General features: G+C 38.4%; 2 protein-coding genes across 3 annotated transcripts in view; both read left to right on the top strand.

The window, feature by feature from the left end:
* The window catches only part of LPCAT2 (lysophosphatidylcholine acyltransferase 2), a 64686-nt gene extending 43400 nt beyond the window's left edge, over positions 1–21286 (top strand). For both annotated transcript variants that reach the window (XM_010861931.1, XM_010861930.1), the window contains 3 exons: positions 10774–10872; positions 16520–16655; positions 20436–21286. In XM_010861931.1, coding sequence (XP_010860233.1) covers positions 10774–10872; positions 16520–16655; positions 20436–20620 — 420 coding nt within the window. In that variant the 3' untranslated portion in view covers positions 20621–21286. The remainder of the gene's footprint in view (positions 1–10773; positions 10873–16519; positions 16656–20435) is intronic.
* CAPNS2 (calpain, small subunit 2) lies at positions 2854–4856 on the top strand. The gene has a single exon (XM_010861929.1). It carries the CDS (start codon positions 3103–3105, stop codon positions 3841–3843), a length of 741 nt encoding a protein of 246 aa, XP_010860231.1. The 5' UTR covers positions 2854–3102; the 3' UTR covers positions 3844–4856.
* Positions 21287–25757: the final 4471 nt, after the last annotated feature.

Below are 25757 nucleotides of genomic sequence, written 5' to 3'. Positions count from 1 at the left end.
GAATGAAGGGGAAAAACATGGTTATCTCAACTGATACAGAAAAAGCATTTGACAAAATTCTGTACTCTTTCAGATAAAAACACTTGGCAAACTAGGAATAAAAGTAAAGTACCTCAACATAATAAAAATCATGTATGAAAAGCCCACAGCCAACATCAGACTCAATGGTAAGAGCCTAAAAACTTTTTCTCTGAGATTAGGAGCATGAAAAGGTGCCTGATTTTTGTTACATCTATACAAAATAGTACTGGAAGTCATAGCCAAAACAGTTGGGCAAGAAAAGAAATGAAAGGAATGTGAGTTGGAAAGGAAGAAGTAGAATTATCTCTGCTCACAAAATACATGATCTTAGATGTAAAAAACCCTGCAGACAACACACACACATAACTGTTAGAACTAATAAACAAATTCAACAAAGTTGCAGGATACAAATCAACTCACAAAACTAAGTTGTGTTTCTGTAAACAATAAACAATCTGAAAAGGAAAGTAAGAAAGCATTAAAAGGAATAAAATAGTTAGGAATAAATATAACCAAGAAGGTGGAAGCCTTATACACTGAAAACTGCAAACTGTTGTTGAAAGAAATTAAAGAAGACATGAATAAGTGATAAGACATTGATGTTCATCTATTAGAAGACAATATTAAGATGTCAGTACTACACAAAGTGGTCTACAGAACCAGTGCAATCCCTATCAAAGTCTCAACAACATTTTTTAACGGAATTAGGGAAATCCATACTAAAATTCATATGGAATCTCAAGGGAGACTGAATTGCCAAAATAGTCTTGCAAAAGAGCAAAGTTAAAAGTCTTACACTTCCTGATTTCAGAACTTACTACAAAGCTATTGTAATCCAAATAGTGTGGTACTGGCATAAATACAGATATATAAGCCAATGGAATAATATAGAAAGCCCAGAAATAAACTCATGTGTGTGCATACAAATGATTTTCAACAAGGGTGCCAAGCCCATTCAATGGGGAAAGAATAATCTTTTCAACAAATGGTGCTGAGATAACCACAAGCAAAGGAATGAAGTGGACTCTTACCCTATGTCATATATAAAAATTAACTCAAAATGGATCAAAGACCTAAACATAAGGGCTAAAACTATTATGTTTTGCTTTAGACAAAAACATAGAGGAAAAGCTTTGTGACATTGGATTCCTTGTTGATTTTTTGGATATGACACCAAAAACATGAGCAATAAAAGAAAAATTAGATAAATTGGACTAACTACATAAAAGTTAAAAACTTCTATGCATTGAAGGACACTGTCAACAGAGTGGAAAGACAGCTCATGGAATGGAAGAAGATATTTGCAAATCATATAACTGATAAGGAGTTAATATCCAGAGTGTAGAAGGAACTGTAAAATAGCAACAAGAAAGCAAACAACCCTATCCAGAATAGGCAAAGGACTTGAATAGACATTTTCTCCAAAGAAGGCATACAAGTGACCAACAGGTATATGAAAATGAGGGAAATGAAAATTAAAGCTACAGTAAGATATCATCTCATATCCATCAGGATGGCTATGATAAAAAAAATAAAGTCTGAGGAAAAATTGGAACCCTTGTACATTGTTGGTGGGAATGTAAAATAGTGTAGCCACTGTGGAAAATAGTATGGTGGTCCTTCAAAAAATTAAAAACAGATTTACCATTTGATCCAGCAATTCTGCTTCTGGATAGATATCCAAAAGATTTGAAAGTAAGGACTTGAAGAAATATTTGTACACCTATGTTCATAGCAGCATTATTCACAAAAGCCCAAAGGTGGAAGCAGCCCAAGCATCCATCAGTGGAAGAATGGATAAACAAAGTGTTATATCCATACAATAGAATATTATTTAGCTTTAAAAAGGAAATAAATTCTGACACATGCTGCAACATGGATGAACCTTGAAGACATTATGCTAAGTGAAATTAGCCAGACACAAAAGGACAGATACTGTATGATTCCACTTATATGAGATACCTAAAACAGTCAAATTCATACAAACATGAAGTAGAATGGTGCTTGCCAGGGCCTAGGGGGAGAAGGAAATATTTAATGGGGACAGAGTTTATTTTGCAAGATGAAAAAAATTTCTAGAGTTGGATGGTGATGATGGTTATGCAACAATGTGAACGTAGTTAATGCCTCTGAACTGTGTACTTAAAAATTAAGATGGTAAATTTTATGTTATATGTATTTTACCACAGTTTTTTAAAATTTAAAAACAAGATACCAAAAAAAACATATGCTGTACGATTCCATTTATTTAAAGTACAAAATTGAATCTGTGGTGTTAGAGGTCAGAATAATGGTTACCCTTGGAAGAGGAGAGTACCTAGAAAGAGACATGAAGAAGCTTCAGGGGTCCTGCTTGTGTTCTACTTTTTGATCTGGGTCTTATAACATGGGCTATTGCAGTCTGTGAAATTCTTTGAGCTATACATTTGTGATTTTTACAGTTTTCTATGTGAATGTTACACTTCCAAAAGATTCCAGAAATCCAGATCATGAATGCGACACCAAACTGCACAGAATCAAAATCTCAGAGCATGGGATCTAGGGACCCTGCATTTAAAAAATCTCCCTTCCAAGTTTTTCTTAAGAACATTAGATATTGCAAATCTGCTGAAGGAAGAGAATTAGATAAATATTTTTCTAATGCCCAAAAATTCTTCAGTTGTGCCCTAGCAATAAATATTCCTTAGAGAAGAAATTCTTGATATCCTTAGGTCATTTACTTTCTTCTGCTAGGAAAATCCATGTCATCTGCTAAGAAAGAGAACTAAGAATAATTAACAGCATATAAAAATCTGTAGTTTAATATATTATACTTAAAATATGATTTCTTCTAATTTGTCAGATATACTGTAATTTAGGAATATTTTATTGAGGCCCTCTGAAAAATGGCAGGTGCTAGGACCTAGTGGAATTCAGGCAACTTCAGTAGGAGGTGAAGCATCACACCCCAGGGTGTGGTACAGTGCAGGCAGGTACAGAAAAGCCAGTTCTTCCACATGTAAGCTACTTAGACTCCATTTCATCTCTCATACCACCTCCAAGATTTCAGCAGGTTTTATCCTTGCTGGGTAAACCAAAAGCATGTTTCTTGCAAAGGCTATATTGGAAGGAGCAAATCAAGGTCTTGGACAAGCCCTTGGAGGCCTTCTTGGAGGAGGCGATCAGAGAAGAGGAGGAGGGGATATTGGAGGGATAGTTGGAGGAATTGTGAACTTTATCAGTGAAGCTGCGGCTGCTCAGTATACCCCAGAACCACCACCTACTCAGCAACATTTCACCAACGTGGAGGCCAATGAAAGTGAGGAAGTTAGGCGTTTTCGGCAACAGTTTGCTCAGCTGGCTGGACCAGACATGGAGGTGGGTGCCACTGACCTAATGAATATTCTCAACAAAGTCCTTTCTAAGCACAAGGATCTGAAGTCTGACGGCTTTAGTCTTGACACCTGCCGGAGCATTGTATCTGTCATGGACAGTGACACGACTGGGAAGCTGGGCTTTGAAGAATTTAAGTATCTCTGGAACAACATCAAGAAATGGCAATGTGTTTACAAGCAGTATGACAGGGACCAATCTGGATTTTTGGGAAGTTCTCAGCTTCGGGGGGCTCTGCAGGCAGCAGGCTTCCAGCTAAATGAGCAACTTTATCAAATGATTGTCCGCCGATATGCCGAGGAGGATGGAAGTATGGACTTTAACAACTTCATCAGCTGCCTGGTTCGCCTGGATGCCATGTTCCGTGCCTTCAAATCCCTGGATAGAGATGCAGATGGCCTGATTCAGGTTTCTATCCAAGAGTGGCTGCAGCTGACCATGTATTCCTGAAGTGGGCATTAAGTCAGGACCCTCCCTGGAGGATAGGACTGCTAGAAGCCTAGCCATTCTCTCTGCATGGTTGCAGATACCCCATCTGGAGCTGTCATTTTCTGCCGAGTTCTTGCACAACAGGACCTATTTCTGAACTTGCGTTGCCCTTTATTGCTTAATTAAAACAGATTTTTCATGAAAAATATTCTGAGTGGTTTGTATGTTGGCTTTTTGAGATTTGGAATTTATATGGACCTATATATCTGATGGGGAGGCATGCAGGGCAGGCTCTCATGGAGTACATTTTAAGAGTACATTGCTTGTTTGGTGGATTAATTCCAAAGAGCAGGGAATTTGTTGTTGTTACTGTTAAGAATGAGATTTGGAAAAAAATCCTGGGATAAATCAAGAAAGCTCTCAAGAGACATATTTTTTTCCTTCAAAAAGGTGAGGAGGTGGGAAATTCAAAATCTGTCTTTCTCTTAATTCATGTCTGGTCTTCCCATTACATTAAAAATATGCTTTCCTGGAAACATATTTAACTGTACAGAAACAGGCTCAGAAATGTGAAATTAAGCAGTTTTATATAAGGTAGTTTTTTTTTAATGGTGGAGCAGCTATCTAAAATCTAGAATTATTTAGTCTTATTTTTTCAGTAAAATAAAATGTAAAAGTTTTGTTTTGATATATTTATGGAGGACAAGAGTGTTGAGGAATGAAAGGGTATACTCATAGTTGAAATGTCACTGATTGCCTTAATGAATCAAAATGATCCCTCTTACATGTACTTCACACACAAAATCAGGCATGCCCAGCTGATGTTAGCCAGCTCTTGTCATGTCTTTCCCTGCCTCCTAGCAAGGAATATTCTTTCATTTGTTTGAAAACCGCAGATAGGGAAAAAAGTGAACAAAGAGAAAAAAAAAGAACATGTACACAAATCATATGTGTACATAAATGTACACTTATATAAATCATTATGTGTATATACATGTTGCTGAGTCTTTATTGCAGTGTTTCTCAGCCCTGACTGCAACATAGAATCACTGGGAGAGCTCTTCAGGAATAGTGATAGCTGAGTCCCACTCCACACGAGTTAAAGAAAAAGCTTTAGAGGTGGGGCTCAAAGATGAGTATTTTTAAAGCTCCCCAACTTTAAATGATTCTGATGAGCAAGCAAGGTTGTCTGACAGTGCTTTAAGGTTATGCTATTTTACTGTATTTTTCATATCAGCCTCAGCTGAAAACTGAGGCCCTGCAGGAGTCAGTGTTGCCAGTGTCCAAAAGAAGGAAGATAGGAGTATGGAGAAACCGCCACCCAAAAAGCGGAGGCCTTCCTTGTGGATGCCCGTTGGTTTGGCTTTTTCTTTTTTCAAATATTTATTTGGCTATGCCGGGTCTTAGTTGTGGCACACGGGATCTTCATTGCAGCATGCGGGATCTTAAGCTTCAGCATGTGTCTAGTTCTCTGAGCAGGGATCAAACCCGAGCACCCTGCATTGGGAGCCTGGAGCCTTAACATCTGGACCACCAGGGAAGTCCCTGGCTTTCTTCGTTTTGATTCAGGTGTTGATAGCAGGGTAAACCAGAATCTGGAATCCCCTGGCCAGTGGACTCAGCTAGAGAGGGCTCATTTGCAAGTGCTCCGTTCATCTGCCTGCTGTATAATTGATTTCTATCCCTCCTGTTTCGCTAGTTTTTAATTCATTCCCTCTCTCCTACTCTACTTTGGAAGATCATCCTAAATTCAAAGATAAATCCTTCCTTTCTGACTCATTTAGAGGAAAATTGTAACTCTCAAAATGATGTAATTGGCCTATTAACAGACTCAGCTGCCTGTTAGAAATCCCCATTGAAATTGAGAGAGGTTGGCATTTGGCCTCTGCGTACACCATCATCACCATCTTATAATATTTATTGAATACCACATATGTGTGATTCTGAGTTGAGCCAAGCACAGAGATCATGTCCACTTTCCTCAAGAGAGTTGTAATTTAAGCTTGGTCTGGGGAGCTACTTAAACCAGGTGTGGTTATATAAGAGTGAGGCTGCTGCCAGAAACCACACATTAATATCAGGATCCCTATTTTAGAATAAAGCCACTAATATGTTAGGCATGGATGTAGTAATGTAGCCAGGAAAGGGGAGAGCTGCCAAGGTGCCTTTTAAGGTCTAAGAATATTAAGTTTATAATTTAACCTTTCCATGTGATGGCTGGGGAAAAGAAAATGTAGGCCCACTTTTCTCCCCTCACTTCGTTCTAAATATTTTATGAAAGTTAAGACAATTATCTCACACTAGAGTGGTACTGAGTATTCTCTTCCTCTTCACGTTAAAGGATTACTACTTTTACGATTCTCTTCCTGCATGCCAGGGCAAAACATTCTGATATTACTTAAGTTTCTCTTTTATTCTCTTATGAATTTGTATAAAACTTGTATAGATTACCCAAGGCTCTAGAGTTGACCCCAGAAAATTTAGTTCAAAGTCTGGATTTTTCTAAGTAACCCAACCTTTGGCATTGTGTCAAACCAATAGCTTAAGAAGTGATTGGATTTCTTAGTTTCCATTCAATTTTTTTTTTAAGTTGATGTTTTAAAGGCAGATTTTCAATATAAAAGGAAGAGTTTACCTAATACTTTTTAAAAAAATTTGCCTTTCCTACATGGAAAGCTACTGATAGCCTAAGATGAAGGACTTTGATTTATATAACTCTATCATTTAAAAATTTTTAAGAGCAATGCAATCAGTGTAGTAAGTAGAAAATAATAATGATTTTGTTTAAATGTGACATTATACATTTACACTTTTAAATTGCGAAGTATTCCATATGATTTTGGAATACACTTAATCTTGATACAATCCACTGAATTCGATAACCTGTAACAGCAGGAAAAAGAACTGTGTGTTCTGTACCTAAACACAGCAAATGTTCAAAAACGTTCAAAATTTGTATATCATCTCAAAGTTCACTTTAAAAATATTTTTTGAGTAATAGTGCATGTGTTTTTTAAAGTTTATTTATGTATCAACTTCAGTCAGAAATTTCACCAGTAATACTACACAACTCAACTACAGTAGGACCTTAAAAAATATTTGCTCAAGCACCTGCAGGGCACTGATATTAAATATACCTATAGCTGAAACTCCAGTACTTTGGCCACCTCATGTGAAGAGTTGACTCATTGGAAAAGACTCTGATGCTGGGAGGGATTGGGGGCAGGAGGAGAAGGGGACGACAGAGGATGAGATGCCTGGATGGCATCACTGACTCGATGGACATGAGTTTGAGTGACCTCTGGGAGTTGGTGATGGACAGGGAGGCCTGGCGTGCTGCGATTCATGGGGTTGCAAAGAGTCAGACATGACTGAGCGACTGATCTGATCTGATCTGATTGATCCTGCAGTGCTTTCAGAATTACTTTTTTTTAATGTCTTTTTAATGCTAAGTGGATTAAAACAATTTAATTCCTAGAAATTGATAATATAATTATGCAGATGGGTAGAAATATGCTCTTAATAAGAATACTGAGGGAAACAGTGCCTCTTCCTGAACTCTCCTGTATAACTGAGAGTTTATTGAATTTGAATAATAGTGCTTTTCCTGAGAAGTTCAATTGATTTTTACAGGAAAAAACCCACAGATTTGAGGAATCATTTCTTTTTTTACTATGGGACTAATTTGAACTTGAAAATTAAAGGACTGCATTTTACTTACACTTTTTTATTATCTGTTTTTGAATATATTTTATCATTTACCTGCTTTAATTTGAATGAGAGTCAGATTACCTAAATGTTAATTGTCGTTATAGCAATAATGAGTGTTGTGACCTCAAGTAAAACTTACGTCTTAATTTTTTATTAGTAAAAATAAAGAAGTTGACTGGATGATTTCTAAGATACCCCCCAGTTTGAAATTTTGTTATTCTGAATTTGTATGGTATAAAAAAAATGTATTTTTTTTATTAGTCCAGTAATAAAATATCTCAGAATAATTTCCATAATATGTTTTTTCCTTCACATTATTAGGATAAAAACTCACATATAATTTCTCATGTGATTGATTATCAAGAGTCTGCTTTAATATTCTTTTTTTGGTCAAAGCCACTCATATAAAACTGTTAATGAAAATCAGGGGCCCAGAATATTACCTTTATTTGTGAATAGCAGTAGTATTACTAATTAATATTAATAGCAGTAATATTAAGAGTTCTTTAGATTTCTGGTGCTCCATTCAAAAATAAGTTATAATGCTTTACCTGTATTATAACATTGGATTTAGTAGTGTAAATAAAAATTGGATGCCTCACAATAAATTCAAAGGAGTACTTCAATAGGTGGTAACCGTACTACCTATGGCTGTATCTTCAGTGTCCATAGATATTCTCTTTCTTAAAATTTATTTAATCAGTGTATTAAGTTGACTTACAATGTTGTGTTAATTTCTGCTGTACAGCAAAGTGATTCAGTTATACATATATATATATATATATATATATATATATACACATACATACATACATTCTTTTTCCTATCTTTCTCTATTATGGTTTATCACAGGATATTGAATATAGTCCTGGATCATTCTTATATCTATTCTTCAGAACTTGTATTTAACACTTCTTTGTTTCTTAGTGGAAAAAAAAACCAATTGCACAAGAAATTTACCTTATTAGACATATATCCACAGTTCAATAAGCTGTTCAACCGCTAAGGCCTAATGAACAACAGCCCTCCATAGTACATAAGAAAATTAAATAGAGTCACAGCAAGGAAAATTTATGTCCCTTAAAAGTCTCCCATCTCTGAAACTTCGGGGTGATGACAGTGTCGCTGTCAGTTGTGGTAGTGGTTGCCCTGGTGTCTACATTTTTTCAAAGAACCTTAAACTGTACCCTGAAAACTGATGCTTGTTATTGACTGTAAATGATACCTCAATGAAGTTGATTAAGGGAAAAAAAAATAACTCTTTTAGAGGCTGATAATCAGACAAAAGGGCTTCCTAGGTGTATGAGTGGTAAAAAACCCACCTGCCAATACAGGATCCATGGGTTCAGTCTCTGGGTCGGAAAGGTCCCTGAAGAAGGAAATACTGCAGATCCCACGCCAGTATTCTTGCCTGGGAAATCCCATGCGCAGAGGAGCCTGGCAGGCTACAGTTCATGGGGTCATAAAAGAGTCAGACATGACTTAGCAACTAAACAACAACAACAACAACAATAAATCAGACAAAAATGGAAGTCAGATCTGAGTTTTTAATCTCAGGAAGAAACCCTATTACTTCAGGGAACTCTTGAAACCTCTGTTTCTACCTTATCCAGTGGGCTGATTAGTGAAGGTAAATTACTTTTTTTCGTTCCTACCCTGCAGCAAAATAAAGGTAACATGGTGACAGACTTGGTTGCTTTGAGAAGCTGACGGGGGACTTCCCTGGTGGTCCAGTGGGTAAGACACCACGCTTCCACTGCAGGGGGCATGAGTTCAATCCCTGGTCAGGGAACTGGGTCCCACATGCCACCATGACACAGCCAAAACCAAAACTCACAGAAGCTGCAAAATGTTTCCCTAAAATAATGTACGTATAGAAAAGGCACACCCTTTCAGGGGCTTCAAAGCGTTCCCTTTCTAGCTCATCTGTGAAACCCTAGTGAAGAACACTGCCTGAATGTGTTAAGGTGAACCCAAAGTAGTAGGTAAGGGTAGATGAGGAAAAGGTAGCATGGTTTTTATCACCTACCTGTGTGTGCTAGGCAGTGAGAACACACTGTACAGAAGGAAGGCAACCCTTGCCCTAGGGGAACTCCTAATAGTTGAAATGTAGACACTTAGTCACAGTTAAAGATTATGGTCTTATCAGTACCAAAAGTCTGCTTACTTATCAAGGAGCACACTAACTTTGTTGTTACTAGTTCATAGCTTATCTGGAAACTCATCACTTGAAGATTTTGCTGCCAAAATGATCTCACACCTGGGATTATAATTATTGTGCTTGTTATTCTGTTTGTTTTTTTTTTCTCCCTTCTACTCCTCTCTCTCCTCCTCCATCTTTCTCTTCCACTCTCCGTCTCACTTTTCCTTTCTCCTCTTTCCCTTTCCTTGTTGTTTGTTTTGCCTCTTTTATCTCTTCCTTCTGTCTTCCCTCCCTCTCTTCCTTGCCTCTGTCTTCTTTTCTCCCTGTCTTCCTTAAGCTCTCCTTTCTCCACATTTCATCCCCTCAGTGTTCCTGTCTAGGTGAGTAGTTCATGTGCAGGAAAAACTCTGCATTCAGTCAGCATGGGTTAGAATTATCAACCCATCCTTTTGTATTGCCATCATGAAATACCTGATGAAGTGTATAGATATTAACATAATATGAATTAGTTTTAGTTTCCAGAGGCTTAGAAGTGCAGGATCTTCCAGGGCCTGATATCACTAAGGGGCCCTTGCCATTGCTCATGTTTGCTTACTTGCTCCTGCTTTATTGCAAATTAAGCCTGGAAAGAAGAAAGAATGTAGCTATGATTATTGCCTCAATTGGCCCTTTTCCTTTCCCTTCTGTTTCCTACCTGTAGAGGGTCTCTTCGTGACCCACTGAGTGTTGGCCATCCTGGCATGCCCACCATCAATGGTGGGATGAAGGCTTTGGTCTCACCTAGGAATGAATCCTCCATCCTGCTTCCCAGAGAGACTCCCATCAAGGCTGAGCTCAAAACCCCATGCTGATATCCATAGAATCACTCTTAATGACCGTCAATGATAAAATGTTTATATTTATCACTGAACACAAATCTATTTTTCTTCCCTCTGAATTGGGCTGCTCACTAGCTGTTCTATCTCAGTGCAAGCTTTTTTCCAAATAGACTCAGTGCATGATGATGCTGAGTTGCATGGCCTGCCTGAATTTCGCCTTGTGATTAATAGTTATTCAACCAATGGCCCTGCTAATTGATTTCACCCATCCTTTCACAGAACCACGATGGCAGTATCGACTTCCGAGAGTATGTAATTGGCCTGGCTGTCTTGTGCAACCCCGCCAACACAGAGGAGATCATCCAGGTGGCATTTAAGGTACTGTCAGCCCCACTGAAAGCATCTAGATCTGTCTCATAAACAAGTGTTGACTCTAAGTGTATTATTTGAAAATCAGTTCATCCATTACAAGTGTTTATAGATTTGCTGTGACATGAACACAAGAATAATGTGATTAAGACAATCGCTACTGAGAATAAAGAAAACACAAGCATCCGTTTAAGCAAAAAAAAAGTCTTTGGAAGCAGCCCAGTTAGCAGCATCGAGATTGAAGAGCAGGTGATTTAATAAATTAGCTTAAAGATTATTTCTTTTCAGCCTCCCTATTTGGGAGCCCCAAAGTGAGGTTTATAAATAAACACGACCTGTCTCTTGTCATCCTAGTTTGCCATGCAGAAAGTTTTGATCCATCCTTATTTTCTCACTCTATGTGTCAGAGATGTTTTTGGCGATCTTTTCCTGATGAAGTTTATTTTGTTGTGGTGGTATCAAGTGATAAGAGTCCACATACATGACTCAGAAGACACATAGTAAGATCAAGTTTTGATTTTACTTGAGAACAGAGCATGTATGATTAGAATTCGGAAAGGAACATCCCATTCAAATACAAATTAGATGAAGCACCTTTCATCTGTACCATGATGTCTTGGATTTCCACCCTGTATGTTTCCTGTTGTATCATATATATTGTCATAGCAGGACAGGGGATTAGGGGGCAATGAATAAAATCCATGTCCCCCATCCCCAGCAGAACTTAATGGAGGTTTAAATGATGAGAACTCAGATTTCATTTATCACTTATATGTGCAAAAAGAGGGGAAGAATACATTCCCAAAGTATGTTTCAATTCTTTAGAGATGAAAGGTGCTTCATCTAATTTGTATTTGAATGGGATAATCATACATGCTCTGTTCTCAAGTAAAATAAAAGCTTGATTTCACTGTGTGTCTTTTAAGTCGTGTATGTGGACTCTTTTATCATTCAGCCCCTTGAGTCTCTGCTTCATCCACCATATGCCTGAGGACCTTTCCCGTGTCTGTTTCCTACTCTTATTTCTTCCTGATTTTCTCAGAGAAGAATATCCCACTGTGTCCTCAACAAGTGTCTTCCCTTCTATTATTCAGGAAGACTCTTCCTCCCAGAGTCCTTTCTCACATCGTAGAGACTGTCCTGGATAGCCTCAGGAATTTCCATGTGTTTTGTCATTGACAGAGAGCCCCCAAGTTGACTTTTTATTTCAGATTGTTTTCAACAGAATTAACTGCTGGGTCTATAAAGAACCTAAGAGGCTGATGCTTAGCAGATGGTCACAAGGAAAGGGCCAGAACACTTTCCAAGTTGAAAACTTTTGGCTTTTACAGACTTATTCATCGTAAAACCTAAAATTATGCACATAGCTAACTTATTCCGATCCAGTTATTTCTGTTCCCATTCTGGGATTGTCTGTGTGATTATAAGTTCAGCTGGGCAAGTGGTCACTTTGGGCTTACCAATGAAAGACCTGATAGAAAATTTGGCCCTTAATCATAGTAATTATTGTTTTTAAAGAAGTCCTGAGATTTTTCTCTAGCCTAGACCTTGGTTTTGGGGGTGGAGAGGTAGGGAAAGGAAAGGAGAACTTAAAACTATAATTAGCTCTTTTTTTCAGTAAGGCAAGTGTCACGCTTTATTTTGGTTATTTTTTTAACCTTCTCAAGGGTGTTTGATGTTTTTGAAAATGATTTTGGCAGGCTTCTATGTTTTTCATTTAGCAGTATCATTTTATATATACAGGATCCCTTCTCATCCTTCTATTTTAGTAATGCTTCACAGTTAACTGCCCATCTTTGATCATATTTCATCACCATGGTGACCTTTAGAGGTAGAATATTAGTCAGCATTCTTCAGTCATTAGCAGTAGACTGGCTGAGGAATCAATTGTGAGGACAAGAAGCAGGCCCCTGGGAAGACCCTGAAGCAGGCAGCTCCAGAGGTCCCAGCTGCGGGAACTGCTCTACGTCTCCCTTGGGCACTGCTGTCAGAGAGACAAACTCCAAACTCTGTTCATCATTCAGATGCCAGGCAGGGTCCTGGTGGTCTTGAACCATGGGCTTGCTAGGGAAGACAGGATGTTTTGATTCAGAGCCAAGTTTACTCTACCCAGCAAGGATCTCATTTAAAAATTGATGGAGAGGTCAAAAGCTTTACAGGCAAGCAAAAGTTAAGAGAATTCAGCACTACCAAATAAGCTTTACAAACAAATGCTATAGGGACTTCTATAGGAAGGAAACACAAGAGAAGGAAAAGACCTACAAAAACAAAACCAAAACAATTAAGAAAATACCAATAGGAACATATATATCAATAAGTACTTTAAATGTAAATGGATTAAATGCTCCAACCAAAATACACAGACTGGCTGAATGGATACAGAATCCTGCAGCATTCTGTGCACTGAGGAGAGAGCACTCCCCCATTCTCCAAGGAAACTGGGGTGTTAAACCTTCTACCAGAGCCCAGAGGATGGGATTTACCTGAGATCTGGGAACTGTGTAGCAAAGAGACTATTGGGAACATGAGGAATTGAGAGAAATGGAGGGGTATTATGGGGTCGTTGTGGCAAAATGTCCTTTGTCACAACAACTGTGATAGGAAGTAAAAGCCCCAGGATGGATGTGTGAAGGGAACTTATACAGAAGAGAGAGCCGTCAAAGAACCAAATGTGGCAGGAATTTAGACGATTTGATGAGTTGGTGAGAATTGTTTAGGAATGGAAGACTTTTATAGAAAACTTAGAATTTATGGGAGTGGGATGTGTGACAACCTGGCTGTTCATGTCTGAAGTCTGAGGCCCATAAAGAGCCCTGGGGCTACCATTTGTAAAAACAAATGCTAATGCACTTTGTACTTTCCAACTGTCTTATCCTCCATTCAGGGGCTCAATGTAGGAAATGGACTAGGAGTCTGTGTCTTCTCATCAAGGGACAGGAAATCACAACTTCAAATTCTGTTTTTCTCCTCCCACCCTAGTGGATGATTAAAGCACTATTCAATATTTGCTTGTTGTTCATTTCTCGATTATCACACCTTACCCTATGCCTGTTTTTGATTATGTGTTTAGTCAGAAGTGGATACCTTAACAGCAGGAGCTCTAGATATTATCTGCCTGCCTTTGAGTGCCAGCTTGACCACCGACAAGCTCTGTGACCTTGGGAAAGTTGCCTGGCTTCCGTGTTCCTCAGCTTTCTCATCTGTGAGATAGGACTAATAACAACCCCTCCCTACATAAGACTCATTAGGGGAGACTGTCATCAGGGTTAAATGAGTGTGTAAAGGGATTTGAACATGTTGGATCAGTGCCGGCAAAGAGTTAGTGTTGATATCATTTAAAAAATGTGAATACCCTGGAGAAGATTTTGAATATGACATATCAACTATCCCTGATTTGCAACTTGACTTTCAGTGTATCCCACCCTTTCCCCTCTGCCTATAAACATATTCAGTCTCTCCCTTCCTGTAGGCAGCCTCCTTTTGTGCATGGTTGTTACCCCATTTCTCTCCTGCCCTTTATCCATAATTTCTTTTTAAAGTAATTATTTATTTTTGGGTGTGCTGGGTCTTTGTCACTGAGCAGGCTTTTCTCTAGTTGCAGAGAACAGGAGCTACTCTCTAGTTGCAGCGTGTGGGCTTCTCATTGTGGTGGCTTCTCTTGTTGTGGAGCACAGACTCTAGTGTGAGCGGCCTTCAGTAGTTGTGGCATGTGGGATCTTCCCAGACCAGGGATCAAACAGGAAAAACAGGAGTCTGGGGTGGAGAAGCAGGAAGGGCAGGAAATGAGAATTTATAAGGAAGCAAAAACAGAACTTGCATATCAGTTTGAGGTCTGTAGTGCTGGAAAAGAAGGAGCCAGTGGTGGCTGAGGTGTTCTGGCTTGAGCAAATGGGTAAAAGTGAGTTATGTTACCCACTGGTATCCCAGGCATTGCAAGGTAGATTCTTAACTACTGGACCACCAGGGAAGCCCTCCATAATTTCTTAAAAGAAGAACCCATGCCTTTGCCTCCATCAGTTCAGTTCAGTTCAGTTCAGTCGCTCAGTCGTGTCCGACTCTTCACGACCCCATGAATTGCAGCACGCCAGGCCTCCCTGTTCATCACCAACTCCCGGAGTTCACTCAGACTCACGTCCATCAAGTCGGTGATGCCATCCAGCCATCTCATCCTCTGTCGTCCCTTTCTCCTCCTGACCCCAATCCCTCCCAGCATCAGAGACTTTCCAATGAGTCAACTCTTTGCATGAGGTGGCCAAAGTACTGAAGTTTCAGCTTTAGCATCATTCTTTCCAAAGAAATCCCAGGGCTGATCTTCAGAATGGACTGGTTGGATCATCTATTCATTCCTTGACTCCCATTACCATCTGTCATCAGGATCTCCTAATTGCCAAATCCAGCAAACCTCTTTGCTACCTTGCTTCCAATGGCATTTTACTGTGTTGGCCATTACCACAGTCAGAGTTTCTTCCTCTTTCCTAAAAACCTCCCCTAGCTTCCAAGATGCATATTCTTTCTTTCTGCTTCTCCATCTCTCTGACTGCTTTTGTTATTGTTGTTTTTGCTGGCTCCTCTTTCCTGCACACACCTCTACTCTTAGTTTCCAGGACTCTGCCTTACTTTGTGCATTTTCCACAGAGAAGCTCAAACACACTTAGAGTTTCAGTTCTTAACTGAATTCATATCTCACAGCTCATCATTCTCCTGTGCTGATGTGCTAGACTTTACTTCTAACTGACACTTCTGATTCAAATTTATCTCTCCAGGTCTAACCCTTGATCTCATTGGGTACCTGTTCTCCCACTCTGGGTAACATAATGTTTTCACCCCTTGCTCAAGTCGGAACACCTCGGCCATCGCTGGCTCCTTATTTTCTATCACTGCAGACCTCTAACTGAAATGCAAGTCCCACCTTTGTTTCCTTATAAATTCTCTCTTCCTGCCCTTCATGCTTCTCCACCCAAGACTCTTAATTTTTTTTCTTGTCTCATAGACTCAATGGATATTAGTTTGAGCAAACACCAGGAAATACTGAAGGACAGGCAGCCTGGAAGTCCAAGGATAGGCAGTCCATGGGGTTGCAAAGAGTTGGACCTGGCTTAGCAATTGAACAAGAACAGAAGTCTTTTCAACCTTCTGCCTCCAATCCATCCTCCACCCTCTTCCTTAGAGAGCTCCCTCAGTTCACAGTCGATCACGCCACAGGCCTTCCCATCATCATCCTGAAGGGTTAGATGATACACTATGATCTGATTCTTGGTTGTCTTTCTCTCTCCTGACTCGAGCCCCAAGCAATCACCTACCAATATCTATATATTCCTTGCATATTCCTTGTATATTTTCTTCATGTTTTAAGACCCAACTCAAATGTCATAAAGCCTTTCCTGACCTCTCCAGCTAGGATTCATCTCATTCTACAGAGGACCCCCATGTGCTTCTGTGCTTACTGTGGTTATAGCCCCTATTTTATTTTTATTTCTTTCTACCACTAAACTCTAAGTATTGTGAAGGCAGCAGAGATCATACATATGGACATATATCCCAAGCCCCTGGCACAGTGAATGTCTGAATTACTAAAGAATTTATTTTCCAAGATTATTCCATACTGTCAGTGCTCTGGAGGAGCTCGTTCTTAGGCTTTGTTTTCTTTTTCCTTCAGCTCTTTGATGTTGATGAGGATGGCTTCATAACAGAGGAAGAGTTCTCCACCATCCTGCAGGCTTCCCTTGGAGTGCCTGACCTTGATGTTTCTGGTCTCTTCAAGGAAATAGCCCAGGGGGATTCTGTCTCCTATGGTGAGTAGGCAGTTTGGCTCCTGATTCAGTGTATGAGGAGGGCATGCAGACTATGACTGACCCTCATACAAGTGTTGTTTCCCTCCTCTAATATGTTAATGATAGAAATAATAGTAACAATGATGATGATAGCAATAATAGTAGTAGTGGTGTAATGGTAGAAGCTAATTATTGGGAAATTACCATATGCTAAGCACTCTTCAAACATTTTATATATATTAATTCATTTATTCTTTACAGCATGCCTATTCAATCAGTACTCTTCATTATTCTTATGTTATCAAGATGCGAAGAATCTAAGTGACTTATCTAAGATCATTCACCAGAAAATGTCAGAGTTGTAGCCACAGTAGAGGGATACAGGCTGGGGGACCCACAGTAATAATAACAGTAATTAAACCGTCTATTAATGTTTCCTGTTAGTAGCTTAGGTGAGCTTTCGCATTCATTATATCATGTCACGTTGATGGCACCCCTGTGAGGGAGGGACTATCATGGAGGAAGACCTTGAGGCCAGACGGCAGGTCTGTCCACCAGCCTTTCTCCTGATGACTCAAGTCCATGCATTAAAATAAGTGCCCTTGGGACTTCCCTGGCAATCCAGTAGTTAAGACTCTGCATTTCCAAGGCAGAGGATGCAGGTTCGATCCCTGATTGGGGAACTGAGACCCCTCATGCCTCATGATGTGACCAAAAAATAAAAACAAATAAAATTAAATAAAAACAAAAATTTAAAAATAAGTCCTGTAAGGGATGAAGGGATGGTTCATCAGTTTCCATGTATTTCATAATGTTCTTAGGAAACACAACTTGGTGGAGCTTTGATGTGGTCATAGACATGGCTTATCTTTCCCAGTCTTCTCTGGTGGGCTGGAGGAGGATTCCTCTTGAATGCCTTTTTCCTTCTGGTGCTCAAAGAGTCTCTGCCTGATAACTTTCATTGGATGGGGGCTTTAGATCACATACTACGCTTACTCTCTCTTTTTAATTACTGTCATTTGGCTATCTTTTCTTCTATTTTAGATAATTAAATGCCTAGGGCACTTACTCTATTAAGTTCATTAAAAAAAAAAAAAGAAAGAATAAAATGGAAAGTATATACTGATGTAAAACTTAAAGAGTCATAAACCTCATGTGTACTAATTCTCTGGCCATTTTCATTGCATAATTAAGACTGTATTACTCCAAGCTACCATTTTTTTTTTTTTAGTATTCTTTTTAATTTTTTTTTTGATGTTGACCATTTTCAAAGTCTTTATTTAATTTGTTACAATATTACTTGTTTTATGCTTTGACTTTTTTGGCCTCAAGACATGAGGGATCTTAGCTCCCCTGCTGCTGCTACTGCTGCTAAGTTGCTTAGTCGTGTCCAACTCTGTGCAACCCCATGGACTGCAGCCTACCAGGCTCCTCCGTCCATGGGATTTTCCAGGCAAGAGTACTGGAGTGGGGTGCCATTAGCTCCCCTATCAGGGATCAAACCCGCATCCCCTGCATTGGAAGATGAAGTCTTAACCACTGGACCACAAAGAAGTCTCAAAGCTACCAAATTTTGAAAAACTATTTCGAATTATTATTTCAATGGAAGCTAATCCTGAGAATTACTTGTAGGTAGTCATATGTTTACCTGTTGATTTTAATATTTTTTTTATAGAAATATACTTTATTTTTTTTGGAGTTCAATACTTTTCTTTTTAGAATACAAAGAATATCTCCTCTTCCCCAATATTAGGCAAGCCCACTTTTTTTTTTTTTGCAGGAACATTTGAGGTATTTAAATACGATTTTATGAAAGAATAGGCATAAAAATTTATCATGAATGTGGCCATTTACATTATTTAAATATGATCATTTAAGTTTTTATTCTTGGTTTTCCTTTAGCAAAATGAATGCCCAAATTCTACTTATCACCAGTTCATAGCACTTCTAGAAATGAGTTACTCTTTAATGCCACTGGCATCCCCAAAGAAGACAGAGACCTTCATCTTCTGACCAGAGCACAAGTCTTAAAATTAAAGCTCATGGTTTCTGTAGATCAACTCTCCTGCCTATGTATCTTCGAAATCACTTAATGTCTACTTTACCTCCATCACTGAAATAGACTCATGCAGATAAGTCTTTATTTTGGGTGTTAAGAAAGAATAATTAATAGCTTACCTGATTTGGAAATATAAAGTCTATTAATACAAAATAATGTTGTAATTACAGAGAATGATCTGGGCTCAATCTGGTGACTTCCTCATCACTAACACCTGTCTATATCATCAAGAATTGCTAGGTACTCTAATGTGCCATGAAGCAGACACTTGGTTATAGGAGGATTTTTTTTAATCGATAGAAATAGGATATTGGGTTAAAAGCCTTTTATTAGAGAGTCAAATAGCAAGCTTATTCAAAGACCAGGCTTCCTTTGCTATATAAGCTCAATAAAGCTTTCTCCATCCTAACAGAAAAGGAGAGAGAAATTTCAAAGTTGAGGGAAGCATCATTTCAGAAACTATTATGGGCTTAAGGTTCAAATTCTGATGGTTAATTTAGTAAGTTAATTTCTATACTCTACCTATGTCGCAAATCAAAACACCTGAGATAAAAGGAGGCCCATGACTGAGGGGTCTTGTGATACGATTATTCTATATTGTACACTCTACTTGTTCTTACTGATCATAAGTCAGGCAGGGCTCACCTTTTCAACATGGTTCATTTCTTTACCAGTTTTAAAGGTTAAAATCATTTTAAAAGTCAGTAATAGAAAGTCCTGGGCTTCCCTGGTGGCTCAGCTGGTAAAGAACCTGCCTGCAATGCAAGAGACCTGGGTTCCATCCCTGGGTTGGGAAGATCCCCTGGAGGAGGGCATGGCAACCCACTCTAGTATTCTTGCCTGGAGAATTCCCATGGATAGAGAAGCCTGGTGGGCTACAGTCCATGGGGTAGCAAAGAGTTGGACACGACTGAGTGACTAAGCACAGCACAGCACAATAGAAAGTCTTGGAGAATAAATTTTTAAACATTTTTTATTACAGAGAAATAGTAAAATTATATATAACAATAAAACATAATCATGGAGCATAATGAAGGTTTATAAATGAACACTTGTGTACTACCACTCAGATCAAGAAATAGAATTTTTCAGTAACTCTAGAAGCCTCCATGCACCCCTTCCAAAAATACAACCCCTTCCTCTGTCTTAAAGGAGGGAACTGCTGACCTGACTTAAAAAGGAATCTCTGCCTGCTTTGCTTTAGCATCTCGCCACAAAAGTACAAATTTTAAATATATTTTAGTTTTGCCTAAGTTTTTGAACCTTGCATAGTAGCCTCATACCACATGTGTTCTTGTGTATTTGGCTTTTTTCATTCGACATTATGGTTTTAAGATTTATCCACATTGTTACAACACAGCTAATCATTCATCTTCATTGCTGTACAGCATTATGTTCTCTGAATATGCCAGGATTTATTTTTCCATTTCAACTGTTAACAAACATTTGAATTGTTTCCATTTTTCACCTATTATGAATAACATTGCTGTGACTATTCTCATGCATGTCTCCCAGAATACAGTATGCACAAATCCTCTAGCTTATTTATCTGAGAATCAAGTATGCATATCTTCAACTTGACTAGATAATGGAAAAAACTATCTGCCAAAGCTGTTGTATAATTTATAAGGGTTGAGTAATAGACTTTTGCAATCATTATATTATTAAGATCATGTGTTAATCTGCATCATGCCAAAAGAAGATTCATCTCAATTTATTGAATTTTTTTTCTACTCTTTTAGAGGAATTTAAAAGTTTTGCCCTAAAGCATCCAGAATACGCTAAGATATTTACAACCTACTTAGATCTCCAGACGTGCCATGTGTTTTCATTGCCAAAAGAAGTCCAAGCAACTCCCTCAGTTGTAAGTAATAAAGTCAGCCCTGAAAGTCATGAAGAAAGTACCTCAGATAAAAAGGACGACTGAAAAAAAAAAAAAAAAGAAAAAAAAAAAAAAAAAAAAGGACGACTGAAAACAAATATTCCTAATAAGGAAACCACGGTGGCTTTTATTTGAAATTTCAAAGGCATGTATTGGTAGTATTTTACTTGTGATTGAGTAAGGATGATGTTTAAAATAGAGAGCTTTTTTATAAAAATGATAGATTTTTCTTTATTGAAAGGCTTCTATTCACATGTATTTATCAATATTCCTTTTCTTTTATATAATATTTTGCTATACTGATTGGCTTACTGGTGAGAAAGGTATTTTTATGGATTTTCCAGGTTAGTTTGCATATCCAAATAAATGAAATGACCTCCCTTGTTTACTGAGGAGCATTAATCAACACTGTAAAAAAAATTTTAAGTATAAACACTTTTTCATCTACCTTCCTCTAAAGAAATAAGGTTGTATTCTGTTAACTCCAGTTTCTTCCCATTCTGGAAATAAGAATGAAGAGCCTGAGGAATGTTGCATAATTTTATACCTTTAATTTCACAGATTCATCTCTTCCATTTGTATTTCAGTTTCTTGGATCACTGAATGTGGGGGGATTGGAAGGGAGAGCTCTGTTAATTGGATCAGTTCAGTTCAGTCGCTCAGTCGTGTCTGACTCTTTGCAACCCCATGAACCGCAGCACACCAGGCCTCCCTGTCCATCACCAACTCCCAGAGTCCACCCAAACCCATGTCCATTGAGTCGGTGATGCCATCCAACCATCTCATCCTCTGTTGTCCCCTTCTCCTCCTGCTGTCAGTCTTTCCCAGAATCAGGGTCTTTTCCAATGAGTCAGCTCTTCGCATCAGGTGGCCAAAGTATTAGAGTTTCAACTTCAACATCAGTCCTTCCAATGAACACCCAGGACTGATCTCCTTTAGGATGGACTGGTTGGATCTCCTTGCAGTCCAAGGGACTCTCAAGAGTCTTCTCCAACACCACACTTCAAAAGCATCAATTCTTCTGCACTCAGCTTTCTTCATAGTCCAACTCTCACATCCATACATGACCACTGGAAAAGCCTTGACTAGATGGACCTTTGTTGGCAAAGACTCCTTAAAAACTCATATTCTCTTGAGCATGCATCCCTATTGTTGATTTCCTTAACCATCTGCTAAGGAAATCATACCTTTTTTTGAGATCTACAGATTTAGAACTTTGTTTTAAAGACAACAACTGTGGCCAAAGGCTATGTAGGAATTGCCTTATTGAAGGTAACATTAATTGTATAATGAGAAAATAAATTGTTTGCCACAGAATTTAGTTTCATTTTAGTTGGGTAGTTTAGAATGTAGTGCTTGCCCAGTAAATGAATCAGATTTACTTTATTTTAGTGTTCTTGCCTGGAGAATCCCAGGGATGGGGGAGCCTGGTGGGCTGCCGTCTATGGGGTCGCACAGAGTCGGGCACGACTGAAGCGACTTAGCAGCAGAATTAATATATTTCACCATCTAAGTGGGAATTTTATTAAGTGTCCTCTCAAATTTGAGAAAATGAAAGTGAAAAGTGTTAGTCACTCAGTTGTGTCCAACCCTTGCGACCTCATGGACTGTAGCCCACTAGGCTCCTCTGTCCGTGGAATTCTCCAGGCAAGAATGAATACTGGAGTGGGTTGTCATTGCCTTCTCCAGGCGATATTCCTGACCCAAGGATCAAACCTGGGTCTCCTGCATTGCACACAAATTATTTAACATCTGAGAGCTTGCCTGAAATATCAACAGGAAAAATAGGAAGGTTCCAAACTATCACCAAAAGCTAGGGAATCCAAAAACCTATTTTATTAATGCAAGACCACTATTTAGTCCCCAGGCAGGAATTTAGCATTTTTTTTCCTTTAGTTTAAGCAATAATTTCCCTCAAATGCCATTTTATTAGATGTCATGCATGCTTACTAAAAAGTTTCATCCTTAAGTATATATGTATGATTGTTCGCTTTTTACATATCTTAAGCTATTTAGGGAGAAGGCAATGGCACCCCACTCCAGTACTCTTGCCTGGGAAATCCCATGGATGGAGGAGCCTGGTAGGCTACAGTCCATGGGGTCACTAAGAGTCGGACACGACTGAGTGACTTCACTTTCATTTTTCACTTTCATGCATTGGAGAAGGAAATGGCAACCGACTCCAGTGTTTTTGCCTGGAGAATCCCAGGAACAGAGGAGCCTGGTGGGCTTCCGTCTATGGGGTCGCACAGAGTCAGATGCGACTTAGTAGCAGTAGCAGCAGCAAGCTATTTAGACAAAGAATGGAATGAGCTGAAAGCAATTGCTTAAGTAATTAGGAAAGTACATCTTTATAATATTGTTTATCACATGGAATTGAATATATATAATACTCAGGTACCCTGATTTTTATCATGGAAAAGTCACATGTTAATCCCATTAATCATGAAAAAGTAGCATTTTAAATTACAAGCTTTCTATGAGGCTCTTGAAAGTGATCCCATTGTTTTACTGTTTTAGAGTAATATTTATGTTCTTTAATTCCACTTCTGCCAATGTACTATTCCTCTTTTATTATGTTACTGAACAAACTTACTACATAAAATTCTTGGCAATTAAAAATTCTGGTTTTGCCATTTTTGTCTCAAACGTAATATACTTTTTTAATATGGTTTGAATGTAAGTTTGTATATTTGTGAATGTGATCAATTTTGTTTGCATTTAAGCCTTATGAAATATCACACATAATTTTACTCTAATAAATGACTCAAATTTTAGCCAAAGCAGCAATAGTATTCCTAAAGTTGACTTTTGACTGATGGAGTGTATGTAATAACACAAGTTATTACTGTTAGTATTACTACCAACTAGGCCTCTGCTTTTATGCCATCTAAACAAAGATTTTCTTCAAAGCGGCTCTTCTCTTAGAATTTAAAGTTAAGCAATTAAATTTCATTAAATCAGTTAAATGCACTGTGCTTTTATATAATAGTTTGAAAGACCCAAGTTACTCTTTGAAATGAGAAATACTAGATCCTAAGACTTATACACCATAAAACTTTCGATCAGAACAGTTCTGTTGAAGGATAACGACACACTGAATGTTTACAGAGCAAGTTGCTTGCTTTACGTATATTTAATTATCTTCTGCCACTGTTTTTAGAGTCTTGCAAGGCTGAATAGGATCGCTAGCAGTGCTACCTCTAATGGAGACTTAAAAGAGCCCCTTTTAGAAGACGTATGGTGTGCTATCTGTATGAAGCACGGCAGTATGGATATCTGATTCTCAGACTCAGGAACTCTCCCTATCTGACTGTTACAAATGCAAGGTGGTTAGTTGGTAGCAGTTAATTGATATACCACTGACTCTATTAGAATACATGGGCTCCTCACCACAAAGGTCGTTATGGAATCCTTATAAGGGTATCACTACAGAGGATAAAAAGATACTAGTAAGAAGCCCTTTCCTAGGAATGCAGATATATTTATAATTCTTTTTTTCTTTTCTGTTCACTTGGATTGACTTTGCCATTTTTTTGCTCAGTTGTTAGACCAGAGTATTCTGTCAATGCCATGCTGTGAGTTGATAGAGGGGAAAGGCCATCATGAAGTTCTTAACATATATCCAACATACATGTCTTGTATACATATCATTAACAATGTATATGCTATTTATATCCTACTATTCCACTTGCAATGTAACATTTTCCAGTATCCTTAAAATTCTCTGGAAATGTAAATTTTAAAATGTATGCCTAAGTTTCCTTCAGATAACTGTAACATAATCATGTGATCATACTTCAGATTTTGAAACTATGAGTTTCATTTTCATCTTGGGACTATTAAAAATAACCAATTCTATATTCCATGATAAGTTTTGAATTATGAATAGTTTGCTAAGGGGCTTATTTATACTTTCTGAATTCTAAAGTGAAAAATGTCCTAAAGATTTTACAATTATTAACTTTATTTTAAACTAATTTCATTACAGGAAAAAATTGAATTATTATCCTAGATACCGTAGAGTAATTCTAACTTCACGTAGTAGTTTACACGTTCATATCTTTTAAAGGTAAGTAGGCTTCATCTTTTTAAGAGAATTTTTCCCTTTGTGAAAGTAACAGACTTACTAATTATTATAATAAGTAATAATAATACCAATTTGGAGTCCTTACTATGTATCAGGCATTATGCTAAGTGATTTACAGGCAAATACACACTTAAACACTCAATGAAGCAAAGGTATTGTTGTCCCTAGTTTTATTAAACAAAATTGAGAACTACCCCTAAGTCATTCATTAAATGATAGAGCTTGCAATTAAACCCAATTTTGTCTTGATTCCAAAGGTCATGCTTCCAATCATTTACGTAAAGCAGTAAAGCTGCCTGATTTATAAAATTTGTAGGTTGAGCATCTGCATTTATTTTCATCCTTGTGGGAAATTTTGACTTAGTTCTTAAAGAGAAACAGAGGTGGTTCAGAATGGTTCCTTCCAAGCAGTGGCTGAGAAAGATTGGCGAACCACAGCCTACCCAAGGAAACCCTCCCAACCCCTTCTTGTGGCCCAGGATAGGTCAGCTGAAAACCCTGAAACCTTCCTATAGGAACAGTCCAGTTACTGTACCAAAGATGAGGTGAATGTCCAGATACTACAGTAAACTTTTTCCTTTGTGGGCAGTGATGGAGAGTGCATTTTCTAGTTCTCATGGGTCCCTCTGCTGCAGCGGCCTTTTCAGTCACATCTCTGCTCTCAGAACAAAGTAAATGCTGAATAAAGGAGAGTTTGAGGGACTTGAGGATAAAGCCAGAAGTGGAGCATCTAGGACCTTCATTCTAACTATTGCAAAGCATTGCCTTTGTTGGTCTCCCTGCTTATCCTTTACTCCTTTTATTCAGTTCAGTTCAGTTGCTCAGTCATGTCCGACTCTTTGCGACCCCATGAATCGCAGCACGCCAGGCCTCCCTGTCCATCACCAACTCCCAGAGGTCACTCAAACTCATGTCCATCGAGTCAGTGATGCCATCCAGCCATCTCATCCTCTGTCGTCCCCTTTTCCTCCTGCCCCCAATCCCTTCCAGCATCAGGGTCTTTTCCAATAAGTCAACTCTTTGCATGAGGTGGCCAAAGTATTGGAGTTTCAGCTTCAGCATCAGTCCTTCCAATGAACACCCAGGACTGAT

The sequence above is a fragment of the Bison bison genome, unplaced genomic scaffold (genome assembly GCF_000754665.1).
Source record: "Bison bison bison isolate TAMUID 2011002044 unplaced genomic scaffold, Bison_UMD1.0 scf7180017864473, whole genome shotgun sequence".
NCBI classification, from domain to species: Eukaryota; Metazoa; Chordata; class Mammalia; order Artiodactyla; family Bovidae; genus Bison; species Bison bison.
Note: the sequence above shows the minus strand (reverse complement) of the source record. Positions and strands in the feature narration are given on the sequence as shown.

Bases quoted from the DNA above. Each gene is read 5' to 3' on its own strand.
- CAPNS2 (XM_010861929.1), top strand. From the start codon at position 3,103: ATGTTTCTTGCAAAGGCTATATTGGAAGGAGCAAATCAAGGTCTTGGA.